Source organism: Scylla paramamosain, chromosome 20, assembly GCF_035594125.1.
Source record: "Scylla paramamosain isolate STU-SP2022 chromosome 20, ASM3559412v1, whole genome shotgun sequence".
NCBI lineage: Eukaryota > Metazoa > Arthropoda > Malacostraca > Decapoda > Portunidae > Scylla > Scylla paramamosain.
This window is the reverse complement of record NC_087170.1, coordinates 9,650,447-9,668,994: the sequence shown is the minus strand read 5'-3', so window position 1 is coordinate 9,668,994 and position 18,548 is coordinate 9,650,447. Positions and strand designations below refer to the sequence as shown.

The 18,548-nt window shown below is 44.7% G+C and overlaps 1 protein-coding gene across 1 annotated transcript in view; it reads left to right on the top strand.

The window, feature by feature from the left end:
- LOC135110272 (mucin-2-like) overlaps positions 1-18,373 on the top strand; it is a gene marked incomplete at its 5' end in the record, with an annotated part of 62,905 nt that extends 44,532 nt beyond the window's left edge. Inside the window, 12 exons of the mRNA XM_064022421.1 lie at positions 2,448-2,572; positions 2,728-2,795; positions 3,363-3,590; positions 4,375-4,544; positions 4,825-5,043; positions 5,426-5,684; positions 6,075-6,215; positions 6,334-6,506; positions 6,738-6,939; positions 7,390-7,573; positions 9,483-9,624; positions 10,368-18,373. Coding sequence (XP_063878491.1) covers positions 2,448-2,572; positions 2,728-2,795; positions 3,363-3,590; positions 4,375-4,544; positions 4,825-5,043; positions 5,426-5,684; positions 6,075-6,215; positions 6,334-6,506; positions 6,738-6,939; positions 7,390-7,573; positions 9,483-9,624; positions 10,368-13,710 — 5,254 coding nt within the window. The remainder of the gene's footprint in view (positions 1-2,447; positions 2,573-2,727; positions 2,796-3,362; positions 3,591-4,374; positions 4,545-4,824; positions 5,044-5,425; positions 5,685-6,074; positions 6,216-6,333; positions 6,507-6,737; positions 6,940-7,389; positions 7,574-9,482; positions 9,625-10,367) is intronic.
- Positions 18,374-18,548: the final 175 nt, after the last annotated feature.

Here is an 18,548-nt window from a genome sequence, read left to right as displayed (position 1 = left end):
TCACCACTACTGTCATTGTGTCATCTCTCTGTCTGTCTTTCACTATCACCATTGCTCTCTTTGTCACCATTATCACTATCTCCTATTACCATCACCACCATTAATGTGTCCCGCTGCCCTGTCACCATCATTATCATTCTATTACCATCACCTCCACTGCCCTTACCATTATTGCCTCCTAGTCATCATCACCGCGATTGTCATTCTGTCACCATAACCACCACTATCTTTATCATGTCTTAACCCTTTCACTGCCAGACAAATTTTCTCTTAATAGCTCATAACTTTTCAGACACTCTTTTTTGACTTTTTGTGCCAGGCTCTCATAAATATTTCTACCACATAAGAAGACAAAATCAACCTTCTATTTTCAATCTTCCCTCTCCTGCGTCTCATTGCAAACAGTTTTTACAGTGCTAGGAACAAAAGGGTTAATTACCACAGCCAGCATCACCACCACATTGTCTCTACCACCAACATCAGTACTAGTGGCTTTGCTGGGCCTCCTCCACCATCAGTCACTTTTTTGTCTCCACTTCCCTACCACCTCTATTTTTTCAATTTTATTTTATTTTTATTTTTTTTCATTGCCAACTCTTCTACTACCAGTATTTCCTTTTACCACCAGCACCACTAATAGCTGCAAGGGAGTGAATAACAACATCAGTGACAATAACAACAACACTCTGCATACAATAACATGAGGAGCAGCAGTCATCAGGATTACCATTAACCAACACAGCTGCTGTCATTTGCATACTAGTCAGAAGCACTATCACTATCACCACCACCACTAACACACACACACACACACACACACACACATGAGCTTGCAACTCTACTCAGCTAAACTCCACAAACCCACAAACAAATAATGTAATGTAATGATCTCACAAGTAATTATGCCAGACAGTGGATTGTAATTAAGTCAACCAGTGAACTGTGTGTGTGTGTGTGTGTGTGTGTGTGTGTGTGTGTGTGTGTGTGTGTGTGTGTGGGTTTAGGTTATGCATTTGTATTTACCCAATTGTGTTTCAGCTTCCCTGACTCTATTGTGTGACCCTAATGATGATTATTATTGTGTATGTGTGTGTGTGTGTGTGTGTGTGTGTGTGTGGGTGTAAATTAATGATTCTACTCCTATTTGTTCAAATTTATATATTTCAAGTGTAGTTCCCATTGAAATTTTGAAGCAGCTGTTCTTATGTACCTTTGCTGAATATGTGTGTGTGTGTGTGTGTGTGTCATCAGGTATACTTGTTCCTTTCATCAGACAAAAAGCATTTCATTACAGTTATTCATGCACCACATACCATTGCTCTCCCTTGCTTCAATTCACTAATGTGTTGCCCTCTGCCCTCATCCCTGCTCTGGCTGGCTAATGGTGAACAAATGCAGGAAAGAGAAAGGCTTGTGTGGCAATATCGGGAGTGTAACTTTCATATTGATTAATACTTTGTTTCACCATACTCTTTATGTACTGCTTTTGAAGACTATATGTGTGCAAGTGATCACCATACCAGTGTGGCTCTTCTCAGTACTTGGCATTGAACTGAAGATAGGTGACTGTGGTGATTTCCAGAGTTCTAAAGGTAACCTGCTCTTGACTAGTGATTGAGAATTGGTTATTACTCTTCTTTGGGCTGGTCCTGTTATGGGTCGTCACTGTGGATCACCCTTCCCCAACACACTGACACTTCTGCACCTTCCTTAGTTAATGCTCTCCTTTGGGCTCCTCCTGATATGAGTTGCCACAGTGAATCATCCTTCTCTGACACACTCAGTCTTATGCACCTTCCCCAGTCACACCCATTACAAGCACATCTTTCACTGCACCCATAAATCTTTCTCTCAGATCTTCTCTTTCTCCTGCCTGGTAGATCCATTTCCAGCATCCTCCTCTCCACACACTCCTCATTTCTTCCCTTGATATTCCCAAACTTATGCTAATGTGTTAGAATTGTATATCTTGGTATATTGGACATCTTTTTCACCCTTATAGAATTCTCTCTCATTTTACTTGCCTTATAAAATTCTCTCTCATTTTACTTGCTAAGCTGGTGATGAACATTAAGTGTGTGGCAGAAGATTATTGTCATTCATAGACATTGTTTTCATAATCGCTCATTGGGGGATTTAAGTGGGTCTGTAATGAGTCCATGTTATTCACCTTCATACCCCTTCATGGTCTGTCATAATAGTAATGATAATATAATGAACACTTACTCACTCACTACCTTACTTACTTATTTACTTACTCACTTTCTTTCTTTCTTTCTTTCTTTTTTTCTTTCTTTCTATGTTCCCTCCTTCCTTCCTTCTTATTTCCTTCCTTCCTTCCTTCCTTCCTTCCTTTTTTTGCATACATACATACATACATACATACATACATACATACATACATCCATCCATAGTCACTCACTCACTTCCTGCCTATGTGCCTTCAGTGGCGCGGTGTTCGATGGCACGGAGCTTCACTACATTGAGAGGGTCCCCGAGTCACCACCGGCCGTCCACAGCCCTCACTATGTCTTCAAACACTCGCACATCATCCCGCAGAATTTGTCTTGCGGTAACTAGCATTGTCTTGTTCCTCTGCCTCCCTCTGTGGCCATATTACTGAGTTATATTGCTCTTTGTTGCAAATTCAGTAACCGTTGTGTTTTGCTGTGCCGTACGGTTGCTCATAGTGGTGGTGTTTGATGGCATTCCTTCACTACCCAACAGGTTACTCAGGGAAGCCTCATCCAGTGCGAGATTTGTTCCATGATGAAACTTTCACCCGCCTACTAAGGGTGAGTATGTGTAAGAGGGAGAACAAAGGTAGGTGAATGATATGCTGGGTGATTTGATACGTGAGGTTTTAGGATTGACAAAAACAACAAAACTATGAAATAACTGTGAATGACTTACACACATACTACTACCATCTAAATGCTTCTTTCACTCTGCCAACCATTATAATCATCATTTTATCATATGTACTTATAATTCCTGTGCCTGGTTGGATGCCACTCTGCCAGCCACAAACAGTGAAAATATTTCAGTCTTTGTTCCTTGTGACTGTTATCCCTCCACCACCTTTGATTCTGAGTCATGTGGCAGAGGTGTGTGGGTCAGCATGCATGCCAGGCTGTTTTAGGTTGTTGCTCTCTATGTTCCTATCTATTAACTTGTCTTTGTCTTCTGCTCCCTTTCTTTTCTATCTTTCCTCTGATACTTGGCAGTTCAATTTTGTTTTAGCACTGTACTCCATAAATTTCAGTTGTCTTTTTCATATTTAAGTAGTTCTCTTTCTCCTAGTACAAGCACAGTAGTAACAGAGTAACAGTAATAGTAACAGCAGTACTTCACACTCCCAGTACAAGCGTAGCAGCAGCAGCAGCAGTAGTAGCAGCAACCACGACGACAATGGCATCCATGGCCACTCCAGCAGCAACAGCAACATCCGTGGCCCCTTCAACGCCAACCCTCTGTCCCGCTATGTGGAGCTGGTGCTGGTGACAGACAGGGCCGAGTATGAAAAGTATGGCCATGAGGAAGCCAAGCTGTTTCACCGGTGCAAGGACATCGCCAACATTGTCAATGCGGTGAGTGGAGGTGGGGACAGTATGTGGAGTGGAAAATATCTACCTTGTGGCACTTTGAAATATGTCTCTTGAAGTTTACTCTTAATTGATTTTATATATTATTTGTATCTCTATGGTAGTCAAATAGTTTTGCTCTGTTGTCTGTGCTATGTGTTCCTTGCAGCCAGTGTTGTATGGGATGAGTTGTCCCAGGAAATATTAGTATCCCTGTGGTGTTGCGTGAGTCAAACAGTGTTGCTCTGTTGTCTGTGCACTGTGTTCCTTGCAGCTGGTGTATGGGATGAATTGTCCCAGAAAATGCTGTCCATCAAGTTCCTTTTTACCAGTAATACATATTGTCAGTGTCTGTATCACCTGATATTGGTCAAATAATATTGCTTGAGATGTTTTTACCCCCATTGTTTTCTTTATTGCCAGTTTTACATATTAATAATATTTGTATAGACTTATATTGAGTAAACAGTGTTGCTCTGTAGTCTGTGAAAAGTATGGTGGGTCCTGCTGGTCCTGTTGCTGCTGTGTGGAATCCCGGTGCTTGACAGGGAAGTAAGACATTACCATGATATCCAAAATCATGCATTACATTCCTCCTCAAAGGCTGGCATTGGGAGTTACTGTGCAAGGAATCTCCACCATATTATTATTTTGATTAATGCTGTGATACTTTATTCTAGTAACTATTTTCTCATTGTACATTCCTGGAAGTCAAGTGGTAATGCATCTCTGCCATGTCATAATTCAAATTGTTGCTGGTATTGAATTCCCTGGTAATGTGTGCCCTCAGCTGTATCAGCCGCTAAACATCTTCATCGCCCTGGTCGGGGTGGAGGTATGGAAGGACGAGGACCAGGTGGAAATCTCTAAGGATGGTGACAAGACGCTCACCAACTTCCTAAACTACCGGAAAGTTCGTCTCATACGTGATCACCCAAATGACAACGCCCAGCTATTGACGTGAGTGTGTGTGTGTGTGTGTGTGTGTGAGCGAGCATTTTATTAAATGTTGTTCTGCAATTTTAAATTTTCCTTTTTTTTTTAAAGTTTTAATTAACAAAGTGCAGATTAAATTGGAGAACATAAATCGCCCCTTATTTTATTCTATAATGAAGAGAACAGTGAGAGGTATGAGAGGCAGGAAAGCTTTTATACTGCACCTGCTAATGCCATCATGCCTGAAGTCTCTCATAACATTATTTTCTTGACACTGATGAGGGCTGCTCTCTCTTTGATGCAGTGGGAAGCAGTTTGATGCCGGTGTGGTGGGCAAGGCGTTGAAGGGACCCATCTGCACCTACCAGTACTCTGGCGGTGTCAACATGGACCACAGCGACACAGTGGGCTTGGTGGCCACCACAGTTGCCCATGAGATGGGTCACAACTTTGGCATGGAGCATGACAACGAGGAGGAGTGCGAGTGTCCAGACAAGCGGTGTATCATGGCACCGTCCTCAGGGTGAGCACTGTGCCACTGCCACACAGGATTCAGTGATAACTCTTAGAGTCTTTTGATGAAGACAGAATGCATGAAACAGTAACATGTGCTTGGTAAGCCATTGTTTTGTGAAGAAGACTGATGAGAATTAGTATGAATGAGAAGAGTATGAATAACGTGTGTATGAGTGTGTAGTGCTTTGTCTGGGCCACCCCCTTCTGGGATTGCTGGCCTGGTATATAGGTAGATAGATAGATAGAAGTAAAATGCATGCAGAATTATGAAGCTTAAAGCTATTATTAAGTTCAATATTCTTTAATGAGAGACAAAAGACATTAGCTAGCAGCAGAAAGTGCACCTCTTTGTTCCAGCAGAGGACTGAACCACAACTCCTCCCTCACAGGTCTAACAGCCCCACACACTGGAGCAGCTGCAGCTATGAGTACCTGGCGCTGTCCTTCGAGCGCTCCATGGACTACTGCCTGCGCAACAAACCCACCAGCCTGTTTGACTCCCCCGTGTGTGGCAACGGCTTTGTGGAGCCCGGGGAGCAGTGTGACTGTGGCCTGCCTGACTACTGCACCAACACCTGCTGCAATGCCACCACCTGCATGCTGTACCCCAACGCCACCTGTGCCACCGGCCACTGCTGCGACCTCCAGGTTTGTGCCAGTGCAGCTGTGGGGTGTGCATGTGGGTGTGTGTCATAACTGGTGCCATAAATGTTCCTTTCATTAAGCAGAAAGCATTTGATTTCTTTATTAATGCTATTTTCTTGCTTTAATTTACTAATATATTGATCTTTGAACACATTTATGTTTTTATGTGTGTGTGTATAAGTTATAAGTATTATTGTGGATTTGTTTGTTTTTTTGAGGTTTGATGGAGAAAATCCTGTGCCACATGCATTATAACTTCACAAATGTGGGAGAGAAAAATGTGTGCACAATAGTATTACAAGATGGAGTAAAAGCAAGAGGAAGTATTGATCAATCAATGTCACAACAGGAATAAGATTAATAAAAAAGCCCTGTTCACCCTGCCTCCCCCAGACATGCCGCCCCAGGATGGCCGGGGTGGAGTGTCGATCGTCCGTCCATGAGTGTGATCTGCCTGAGTACTGCACTGGGGATTCTGAGTACTGCCCCAGCGACGTGTTCAAGGCTGATGGCCACCAATGTCAGCACGGACAGGTGAGCTCAGCTCAGCAGCAAGATTCAAATGGTAGGGAGAAAAAAATATTGCCTTGATATTTGTAATTGAGGTTTGAGCTTATATTAAAATGTTTAACAACTGCACATTGGTCCATAGGCCTTCTGTCATGGCGGCATGTGCCGCACCCACGGGGAGCAGTGCAAGCTGCTGTGGGGGCCAACGGGGCAGAGTTCAGATGACCAGTGTTACCGCATGAACACTCAAGGCAGCCACAAGGGGAACTGTGGCTACAACTGGGTCAATGATACCTACTATCGCTGCAGCAGCGAGTGAGTTTGACTGCTGGGTGTGGAAGGATGAGTCCATTTGATATTGTGGCATTAAAAGCCCACTTAAGATAGGTATTTTATTGACCACAACAACAAATTGTAAACTTGATGAGACAATACAACTTTTTGGATCCAACATCATGTTTCATTGTAATATTGTCAAGTTACAAATAAGAAAATATTTACCATTGTGTGATTCTGAGTGAGTACTATGTTGTGTGTGTGCCTCAGTGACATCAAGTGTGGGCTGCTCCACTGCATGCACCTCAACGAGCGTCTGGAGTTTGGCATGGAGAGTGTCAGCAAGGTGTCACACAGCTTCCTGAAGGGCAAGGAGGGTGTCATCCCATGCCGCGTGGCGCTGGTGGACATGGGCCTGGACATGGTGGACCCAGGCCTGGCTCCTGATGGTGCCAAGTGTGGGAAGGGCAAGGTCAGTGTGTGGGCGGGGTTGGGTCATGTCATTATAGTGGCAGCGTCAGGAATAGGTACTGTAAGTAGGAATGTAAACTGGTTTGGTTCCTGGTGTGAGGCAGCAGCAATAGTTGTACAAACATGAGTAAAAGTAAGAAATCCTTATTATACACATTAGTAAGGTTCCTTGACACAGCTCAGTGGAGGAGTACATGTATACATACTCTTACTGCATTTTGGTGCTGTTTGAATGTACCAGCCACATCTCTGTATAACCAAGTGTGAGTATAAGCAAGTGTGTGCATTACAACATGGACTGTCTGTGAGTATTAGTGTGCATTCTTTGTCTTTAGTTATAGCAATGTTATTACAAAAAATATTAGATGCAATTCACTCAGCACTAACGTATAAGTCTCATCTCAAAGATCATTTATTTAAAATGTTTGTATCCTTACTTGTGTTGGAACAGATGTGCATCAACCAGCGCTGCATGCCCGTTGCCAACCTCAAGTTGGCAGCGTGTGACTGCCACGGGAACGGCGTCTGCAACAATAATGGCCACTGCCACTGTGACGTGGGGTACGCCCCCCCAGACTGCCTGTACCCTGGCCTGGGGGGCTCCCAAGACAGCGGGCCGGCGTCCAACCCTCATGGTAGGTCACTATCCAGACTTGATTGCATTGTCTCTTCAGATCCTCTCTCTCTCTCCTTCCTTTGTGTCACTCCATGTCACACACTGTGGCAGGGACACTCGTGACTCCCCAGCACTGTTCTTGTGAGATGCTGCAGCTCCTGCCACCTGTCAGACTTATTGACTTGCTTCTTTTTATTCCTGTGTTATGGTGTGTCATGACTTTTATTGATATATTCTGCATCCCCATCTCTCTCTCTCTCTCTCTCTCTCTCTCTCTCTCTCTCTCTCTCTCTCTCTCTCTCTCTCTCTCTCTCTCTCTCTCTCTCTCTCTCTCTCTCTCTCTCTCTCTCTCTCTCTCTCTCTCTCTCTCTCTCTCTCTCTCTCTCTCTCTCTCTCTCTTGCTTGTGCATCCCTGTTATCAATATATTTCTTAGTTTTATGTCTCAGCTCCTCATTTTCAATTTTTTATCTCATTGTCATTTATATAAACTCTTAAATTCTTCACATTTTTTGCTACAAGTAAAGAGTTTGCTCTTTTCATGTTCTCTTTTATTATTTGTGGTCAGACTTTTCCCTTTAATGGAATCTTTGAGACACACAAGTCAACACACTTCTCTCCTGAGGCTAAAAAGATACATCAGCCATGACATGATTGACCACTTTCTGTTCACCTACAGACATAGTCTGTGACACAAAACATAGTTCTGTGTACAGCTGCAGAAAGGAAGATTTGCACACTTGTCTCAGTATTTGGAACACAAAGTGAACACTTTTGAAACACTGCCAGACCAATCATTAATGGACCTTTTAACAAAGTTTACAGTTCCGGGCAGCAGAGGGCAGTGCCGTGTCACCTCACTACTGTCATCATCATCAGCTTGTTTTTTGTAAGCATAAATCATGGGGGAAGGAACTGTGGTGCCTACACTTCCCATGTTGTACATTCCAAAAATACCAAGCTGTGTGGATGTCAAGGCATACCAAGACAGTTGTCATTATAGGAACTGAACTCAGGCACTTGCCCAGAAAAATTAGGACACAGTACATGAAACACTGCACACAGTCACTTTCCCTCCAGAAGCAGCAGTACTTGGGGTAGTGTTCACACACACACACACACACACACACACACACACACACACACACACACACACACACACACACACACACACACACACACACACACACACACACACACATGCACACACACACTGCTGAAGAAGCAATTTAACACTTGAATGGAACAATGAGATGTTCAGGTTCTAAATCCTCAGTTTATGAAGTGATAATCTATAAGACCTAAGAGATACAGGAAAACAAACCAGAAGGAGGTAAATGAACAGAACAGTAGAAAATACCGAATGCGAGTTTTATCCCTTCTAATCAGCAATGTCTGGCTATATATATTATATGTATATGCATATAGATAGATAGATGGAAATAACAGTGTTTACCCAAGTGTTCAAATGTTACCTTCTGCTGCTGTACATGTCAGTAATACAGAAACTAGTTAATTCCAAGCTGAGTGGCCAAAAGTTGAGGACAGAGTGTTGACTGGTGTTGTTCATGATCCACTTGAGCCTCCTGAGTGACTCCCAGTGACTTGTGTTACTCTTGTCTTGCTTCACAGAATGATACACTTTGAAAGTAGAAACCTATTCTAAAAGCCTCTTAGAGTTGAGACATTTAAAGAGCTAGTATTACTTGTTATTATTATTATTATTATTATTATTATTATTATTATTATTATTATTATTATTATTATTATTATTATTATTACTACTATTACTGTGTGTGTTTCTTGTCTGTTGGTGTGTTGTGTCGTTGGGGCAGTGTAGGCAAGGTAGTGTTGAGCCAGTCCTCAGGAGCTGTACTGTGAACAGGCCTTCCATGAAATAATAATGAATTAGTACTTCCTCTCTTTTCAGCAACTAACACATTCGTTTTAGGAATGTTTGTGTTCTTCCTGGGCATCGTGCCGGCGGTGATGATGCTGCTCGGCCTCACCTACTATGCCCGGGGCAACCTGCAGTTGTGGTGGAAGACCAAGGGGCGGCCAGCCACCTCAAAGTGAGTGCCTCTCATATCTGTCTCTTACTGGGAGGTGGGGGGGTGTGTGGGGTGTGCATCTCTGAGGGGTGGGGCTCACCTCTTGTCTTATACACAACAATGGAGTCAGTGTGTTAGTCTTCCCTGTAAGATTTAAAGTGATCTCCTTTACCTGGATTTAATTGTTAGTGTATTTTTACTTATAAGTGTCTTATTTAACAGTTTAATAATGTTCCTCTTTCAACCATTTGATATAATTTTTGATTAGGTTTGTTCATTCTAATGTATATTTTTTTTTTTTTTTTTTTTTTTTTTTTTTTTTTTGTGGCATGTGAACATTAGCTAATGAACATAAAACTAACTCCTGTGCTTACTGCCTCTAATGTGTCCCTATGTTAGAGAATTATGTATATTTCAATTAGTTTTTTCAATAGATTTTTTTCCTTGGTTAGGTTTCTTTTGTACTTGCTTCTCAGACAGTACCCAGCACGCGTAAGTTTAAGTGAGTGTGCATCCCCATGGTGTGTGCCTGGATGTTAGTTTGTCTTATCAGCTACATTGGTTCATAGTCACAGATCAAGGACTATTCTGATTTCATTTTTTACAATGTCCATTTTTTATACAAGGAATTATTTATACCATATTGTCTTTCCATGCATACCTCTGAATAGTTTTTGCATTGCAGGGTTTTGTTAACTAGAATCATAACCAAGTGAAATACTATAAAGACAACACAATAATAATCATTCCTGTCCATATCACAGACTGTCACACGTGGAAACCAACAACAAGACTGCTGCTCCCTCTGCCCCGGCCATGGAGGTTGGTGTGGTGGGCTGGTCGGTGGACCTTGCCGTGCCACAGACCATGCCCAGTCCTCGCTCCCCCACACCACCCTCCTCCCAGGGATCTAAGAGCAATAGTCCCCTGCTCAATGGACACGCTGCTGCCATATCTAATAGATTACTGGTTGATAAGCCAAGCTCCCCATCAGGCACCATTCCTGGGAAGTATGGCTTTACAATATCTCCACGCACAGAAACCTCCAATGGAGTGGGTGGGGAACCTGTCCCTGCCATTCCCCCTCCTCCCCAGGGCAACATATCCTCCCCTGCTCATGCCCCAACTTCAAACACTGCCAATGGACAAGCCTGTGGGTGGAAAGTCAAGCCACTGCCAGGGGCCAAGATGAGCATAAGTGGCCCCAGCCTCCAGGGTTCCACCAACCCAGCCATTGCCAGCCACGTGCCATCCAGGATAGCCCCACCACCCCCCCTGGCAGCACAGCAGACAAACACCTTTGCTGGGTCTCCCTCTGGCCATCCTGCCCCACTGCCTCCAGTGGCTGTGGTCACTCCCTCCCGCCGGCCACCCCACCTGGCTGTCCGCCCTCTGTCTGTGCCTGATGCAGCATCACTCATCACGCAGGCAGGCAAGCAAGGGAACCAGCCTGAGGTGAGCTCTGAGGTCAAGCGGCCAGAAGGAGACAAGCCATCAACAGTGGCCAGGATTGCCTCCTTCCTCACCAAGAAGGACAAGCCTGGATCAGAAGCCTCTGAGGCTGACGTGGAGGCTGGCCACTGCAACACACTGCCCAGGAAAGCTGCCAAGATCAAGAGAGAGAGTCTTGTCCAGCTGGAAATCTCTGCACCAATGGAACTCCAGGCCACTGAACTCCCTGCCAACCTGGTGCCAGTGAGGTCAGCACCAAGCCCACCAGCGGGCAGCTTGAAGCCCGGCCAGGACAGAGTGTCCCCAGAGGAGAACACCAAGCCTGCCAAGGTGTCGTGGGCCCCATCCGTTCCTCAGGACAAGATTCCAGCCCCAGGGGACTCTCGGCCCAAGGTGAAAGCAACCTTGTCCACCCCAGCCAAGGGTCAGGGTGAGGGCAAGCCTGAGCTGCAGCGGATGGCCAGTGTGCGGGAGCCTCCTGTAACAATTCGTCCTGCCATTCCAAAGTTTGGATCAATGCGTGCACCCCGCCCCAAGAGCCTGCCTCCCACTCGGCCCTCAGAGCCACCCCCCCGTCCCCCGCTGCCCATGATCCCTGGCACACCAGAGTCAGAGTGTTACTATGATGACTGTCTCAATGTGCAGGAGGGGGTTGCTCCTCTAGTCAGTGCTGATGAAGATGGCTCCCCCACTGAGAACATTTATGCCACCATTGATGACCAGACGCCAGAAGATAGTGACTCTCCCCTGCAGGAGGTGACCTATGCAGCCCCTGAAGAGACAAGGAAGGAAAAGAAGTCCATATTTTCCTTCCTTTACAACAAACCAAAAAAGAAACTGAGCAAGGACAAAGGGTCTCCAGAAGATGATGTTTCCTCTGAGCCCGTTTACACCAACCTGGTGGAGCTCCCGCCAGAGAGTGAAGCAAAGATAGAGGATGGGGAAACCTCCTCAGCCAGCAGTGCCTCAGCCTCAGTCAGTCCCCCTAGTGGCATTGGTGGCCATAGGACCAGCACCGGCAGCTCAGAAGATGGTGGGTTACTCTCAGAGATTGTGACAGAGCTCTCCTGCCGAGATGCAGACTTTGTGAGTGCCCTAGCCAAGAAGCGGAAGAAGAGTGCTGTAAAAAGTGCCAGTGAGGAAGCCAAAGGCAGCAGCTCCACCAAGGCTAAACCATCCCTGCCTTCCATCACCAGTGAAGGAAACTTGTCTGCCATCAAAACCAGTAGTGGCAGTGGCAACATGAGCAAGAGTACCTCAGAGCCTTGGGGGGCAGGCATGATGGGGAAGGCAGCCACTGGTAAAGTCTCACTCACCAGTCCCTCTTCCCCTCCTGCAGCTGCTACTAGTGGAAAGAAACCAGCCTCCAACTCTGAGCCTCGTGGCATCCTTAACTATGTCAATGCAGCCAAGTCTAAGATCTCTGGCCCTGCCTCTTCCTCCCCTGCACCTGCTCCTGGCTCAGCTGTCAGGTCATCCTCAAGCTCACACAAACTGAAGGAAAACAACACCATCACTCCAACAACTCCTGCAACTACAACCACCCCCACCATTACCACCACTGCCACCACTGCTACCACCCGCAGTTCTGTCCCCATCACCACATCCTCCAACACCACCACCCCCATGACACTTGCTGCCTCACTGGCTGCTGTAAGAGCAGCTGGTGCAGCAGCAGGAGAAGCAGCAGCAGTAGCCAGCCTGGCAGGTAACAAGAAAGAGAGCCAAGCTGCTGCACCAAAATCCAGCTTCTTACATAACAGACCAACAACTCAGCCTCCAGTGAGTGTTTCCAGCCCAACCTCCACCACCTCCTCCTCCCCTCCCTCCTCCCTCACCACCACCACTGCTGCCAGTCCTACAAATGTACAAACAGTTCCCTGTAGCAGCACAGCTCCAGCATTCTGGCCTGGCCGGCCTGTCTTCCCACCAGACAAAATTGTGTTCCCTCCCGACAAGGTCGTCTCAGAGATCCAGCCAAATGACAAAAAGACGCCCACTGAGAAGGCTGCCTCCAAAGGGCAGCGAGATGCTGGAGGAGGTAAAGGAATCATCACCTCTCCCACCAGAGGCACTGGTTCCAGCACCTCACGAGGTAGAGGCACCTCCCCTCCTGCTAAAGTTACCTCACCCCTCCCCAAGCCAGGGAGTGCTGGTGCTGCTTCCCGAGGTCTCACACCATCGCGGAGCACCACATCCAGCAGGAGCAGCAGTGCCGGGGGGAGTGGGATGGCCGAGAGGAGTCGGAGTGCCACACCCCAGTCAGGCGGGAGAAGACAGACACCACCAGGGGGGAACAAAGGGGAGGCCAAACCTGTCCCAAAGGCCACTGACAAATCAGGCAACAAAGTGACAGAGAAGGCACCTGTCAAGGCGGGGGCCAAGACTGCCGATAAGTCAACTGATAAACCGGCCCCCAAGCGATTGGGTAGCAAGTCAGCACCTGCTGGGGCTCGGCCCGGGACGTCAGTGGAGCAGGGCAAAGGCGGCAGCAGGCCAGTGAGGACCAGCAACTCACTTGTGGCATCAATGCAGCAGAAGTTTGAAAAGAAGGAGTCTGAGGCCCAGGACACCAAGCCACTAGGGAAGGCTGGATCAGCCTCAGCCAGGAAGAGTGTGGAGGTGAAGCCAGCTGTGGCACCCAAGCCGAAGTAAACTGACAAGGCCTTGGCCTTCATGGAGACCTCTCAAGACTTGACCGAGTAGTAAGAGTGATATCTTACTGTGCATAATATACTCAACAAGTGGAGCTACAGTTAGTGTTGTTGTTGTTAAGGACAAGACCTGAAGTATGGACTTCTTGCAGGCCTGAGTGAGGCAGGACAAACTGTGATATGTGGATGAGTGTGCTCATGGCCTCCACCTCCACTTTCTCCACCTCACCATTCACTCTCTCACCCTCTCCCCCTTGGACCTCACCACTACAGCTCACATTTCATGCCTTCAGAGTTTCAAAAAAGACTTATAAAGCAAGTCTTTGTCAATATATTATACTCTGCAAACCAAAGATATTTGTTATAATTTTTAAACAGTATTAAATTGTTTGTTCTATTATGGTTGCATTGTACTGTTAGGACTTGCTGTGTTGGTGGTGCCGCCTCTCCCTAGTCCAGATGGCGGCCTCACCCCCCACCATTGTTGCTGACGCATTTGTTTTGTACTTACGCATTGCAGTCAGACCTGGGGTCATTCTGTACACTCAGTTAACAAGCATCATTTTATGCTACCTATCACTACAATGGACTTTAAAATTTGACACAGTTTTTTGTCAACAAATTAAGATGTTATTACATATAGTCACCTTTCTTATGTATAGTGTTATGAGACAACTAACAAAATTTCATGATGTCCATTTTTGTTTGTCAGACTTGAGAAGGAAGTGCACTCTTTGTACAGCACAAGAAAATCTTGCCAAGAAAACACGAGAGCAAAGCTTACCTTGAATATATTTTTGGAAAGGTAAAATTCCTATATTTGTTTAATGTTTCAGTCCAGCACTGTAAGTTCTTGATCAGTCTGCTTCAATTTGTGATTGACCCCAAGTCTGATTTCAGCATTTTCATTTATTACTGATGGTGCTTGAATTTCACTATGTGTTAAGATGTTGATACAGAAACTGACGAAAAGTGTGCTGATGTTTTCAGATGCACTGCTTAGGGATCAATGTAGAAGGAAGTTTTCACCTCCTTGGAAACTTTAGTTGAGTTACAGGAATGGCATATTGATTCATCATTGCTTTTATCTATAGTTTAGTACATTTGTAAATTTAGTTTGTGTCTGTGTATCAGCAGATGCCCTGCCAGCCATTCCTCCTGGGATGTTTGGCTCACATGTTTCCCAAGCCATTGTACCTTTGTGTCAGTCAGGACCAATACTTCCCTCTGCATTTAGAACCAGCAGGTAACATGTTTATATATTTTTTGATAGACACTCACCCCTGACTTACACATGGACAGACAGACATCTGTACAGAATGACAGACACACATAGGCCATATCCATCTCCTTCAGTGGTGATGGATCTTGAGGGGGATGTTCCTTCACTTCACCATTCTCACTCTCCAGCAGTCTGTGTGTTGCATCAGTACTTAAGTGTCTGTATCTCACCCTCCTCAGCCTCACTGTGAGTATCAGGAGGACCTTGAGTGATGCAGTGTGGGGAATGTCAGACTGGTTTCTTTGATGCCACCAGAAGGCTGTCGTGTCATCACTTGGATGTCCCTGTAGTGTGTCCTCGGATGTAACTGTGTGCTCCTGTAAACACTGTCCATGTAGGAGAGTCAGTGTTCACCATCTCTGTTGTACACCACCTGCAAGTATCTGTCCCCATTTTGCCACACATTTCACCCTCATCAACTCATTTTTGTTTTCACAGGTGCAGTGGAATGCAGTGCAGAGTGTGCATCATTGTGCTTAGAGATGGTTTTGCACTTGTTGTGACGGCTAGGGCTGGGCATCACTGAGAGTTCAGGTGGATATAGCAAGGTAACTTATTCACTGGCAAACTTTTTTTGTATGCAGGTCATTGCAGCAATTTTAAAACCTGAAGTAATTTTAATTTTTTGGACTATATCCAAGTGTGTGATTGAGAAGAGTGATTCATAACTTAGCAAGGGAATTGACAAATTTAATTCTTCCTTGGGTCCTGAGTCTAGTCCTTGTATGAGCCCATGGTAGTCATCAAGGCATGCATACATGTATTTTCCCACCATATATGCATTTATATTTTTCAACATAAACATATTTAGCCAGTCATTGTGAGGGAAGTGTCTTGGTTAGGGTGTGAGTTTTGATTTCTTGTAGAGGGGTTTTATTACTGTTGGCATCACTGTAGACTTCAGTTTTATTCTGTATTTCTTCTACTGAAATCTCAGGTGTCTTAGAAGTTTATGAAGGCAGGTTTCCTATTCCTCATGAGTGAAAGTGTTTGTGTATCGGGCACAGTTGTTAGTGGATCACAGCACAGTGCTTATTGAGCTGGCTGGGTTGTAGGATGCAGGACTAGATGGTTTACGGGACAGATTGTGTACATGCTCAGCCTACCAGGAACTCACCTTTGACACCGGAACATGTTAGAAAATAATAATGGCAGGTGTCACACTTCAGTGACCAGGCTGTGATAGAACACCACGCAGGACTCAGCACCAGAGTGGCTCAGCAGAGCACTGGGGAATGCTGATGGAAGCCTTTCTGTAAGGTTTTATGAAGTATTTGGGTTTTCATTCGGAAGAGATTAGAAACCACCATCTTATAGAAGGTTTTGTTAAGGGCTTCTTTGTAGGAGTTGGCAGAAGTGTTTTGAAAATGCTAGAAATGATAAAGGTGATGTTACAGTTATACCTTGACAGACTTCAAGAGTTTGGTGTCACTTTTGTGAAGGCTAAGAATGCAAAGAGTTAAATGAACACTACTTCTTGTATTGTGTTGTTAGTACTGGAAATTGTAAAGAAAAGTACAGTTGAAGGAGCTGAAAACTGATAAAACAAATTTTCTGTAACTTTAAAGGAAAAATGTTAGGTGTGGAGTGACTGATGCCACTTAAAGTCATTATGGAATTTCCATTACCTCCAGTTTTTGTGCTGCACAGAGCACTGAGCATTGTGGTGCAGCTTGAACATGTACGGGATATTGTAGACTCTCTTGGGTCATGGAAGCTATGACTAATTCCTTATTTACATATGAAATCAAAATACTAATGGAACACAGCTTTGACAGATTGCTCTCCTTAACTGCTCACAATCTCTGCTGTGGTAACACTTACATCAGCATGTTCATGGAAAGCTGTCCTGCTCCACAACTTATCACTTGCTTCCAAGTGGTGTAAGTCCTCCACCAAGCTGATCTCGCTCATGTTTTCTGCTGGTTTTCTGCTGCTCCATTGCCGGGCCTCAAAATGCACTGCCCCACATTAGTCAGGTGGTCCAGTATGTATAGATATCATTCTTCTCTCATCATGTAAACTTCTGCCTTGCTGGATGGATACAGGGATGTGCAGGGAGTGTTCTCTGGCCACCATGGTTGGCCCAACACCACACATATCGAATGGGTGTCTGCAACCACCCTTGTCCTCTCCTCCTGTACTCAAATTGAAAAAATAAACATGGCTCAGCTTAACTCTGAAATCCCTCAAACAGGGCATGAGGTTCTATAAGGTATATTGTCTGCAGCACTGCAGCTCCCTTCCTTCTGTGGGTGGGTGCTGTCTGGACCGCTCACTGCCGGCCAGAGTTGAGACTTCAGGATTGTCTGAAAACTGGTTAAGTTTTTACAGTTTTAAAAAGGAGGACTTCAGTCAAGAAAATTAATATTGATGCTGAGTATCCTCATCTGCCTCAGTATAAAAAGATAGTTTTATCACTGTGCACTTTGCACTGTTAAGAAATTGAATAATTATATATATATTTTCCTAACATTATGTTGTTGTTGAACAAATTGGATGTTAAGCTTGGTAAATTCCTTTCCCATATCCTTTCCCCAACTTTACACATGACCAATTTTTGTTCTCTCCACGGCCATGCCTGACAAAGTGCTATATTTTGGTTTAACAGCATTGTGGTCACATTTCCTGAAGTAGAACAACACAAGTGGGCAGCCAGATCAGGTGTGCCTCACATGGGCATTAAGACTTTGAGTGGTGATGGGCATTGGCTTGAATTAAAATCCATCTCCCCAGAATTCTTGTGAAAAAATAGTAGCCCCACAAGACATTACTATATCATGTTGAAGCTTTGTACATAGTGTGTGTGTGTGTGTGTGTGTGTGTGTGTGTGTGTGTGTGTGTGTGTGTGTGAAAGTATGAAGGTGTGTATGAGTGTGTGTACTAAATGTAAACAAGTTAATACTACAGATCACATGCATTTTAGCAGTGAGGGTCCAGACACTGCTTCAGATGACAAGGAAAAGAAAAGACCTGATTACTTATTAAAGGACAAAACACAACCTGAGCTTCTGCATCACCAGATATTAATGTTATTCCAAACACCCAAAAAACTGAGCGATCCATTGAAATGGAGAAGTAAAGGTTCATCAAGTCAGGGGTGTGTATGCCCTTCCTTCTTACAATCAAAATATATACATTCATAGAAGAATTTAGCTTTTTTATAAATGCTGAGTGCCAGGGAATGACATTATGCTAAACGCCGGTGTGGTGGCTGCTGGTGTTAGCTGTCCTAGGAAGTTTGTGTGGCTTCCCTTTGCCAAGCCAAGAGTGATATTATGGAGGAGACAAGGCAACACCCATCACACCAACAGTTTTTTGTATGCTATTTATTAAAGTGATTGTATTATAAACTAGAATAAAAAGAGCATTTTGTATAAAAGATTGTTTTCTATTTAGAGCCTCAGCATGATAATGTGTGTGAACAAAGGAGAAAGGGGTGGGGAAGATAATAGGAGAACTCAGAATGAAGCAGAAATAACTGTTTTCTTAATACTCCAAGTACACACCTTTCACTAATGATGCAAAGTAGCTGAAACACAGAGGATGCAGTAGAC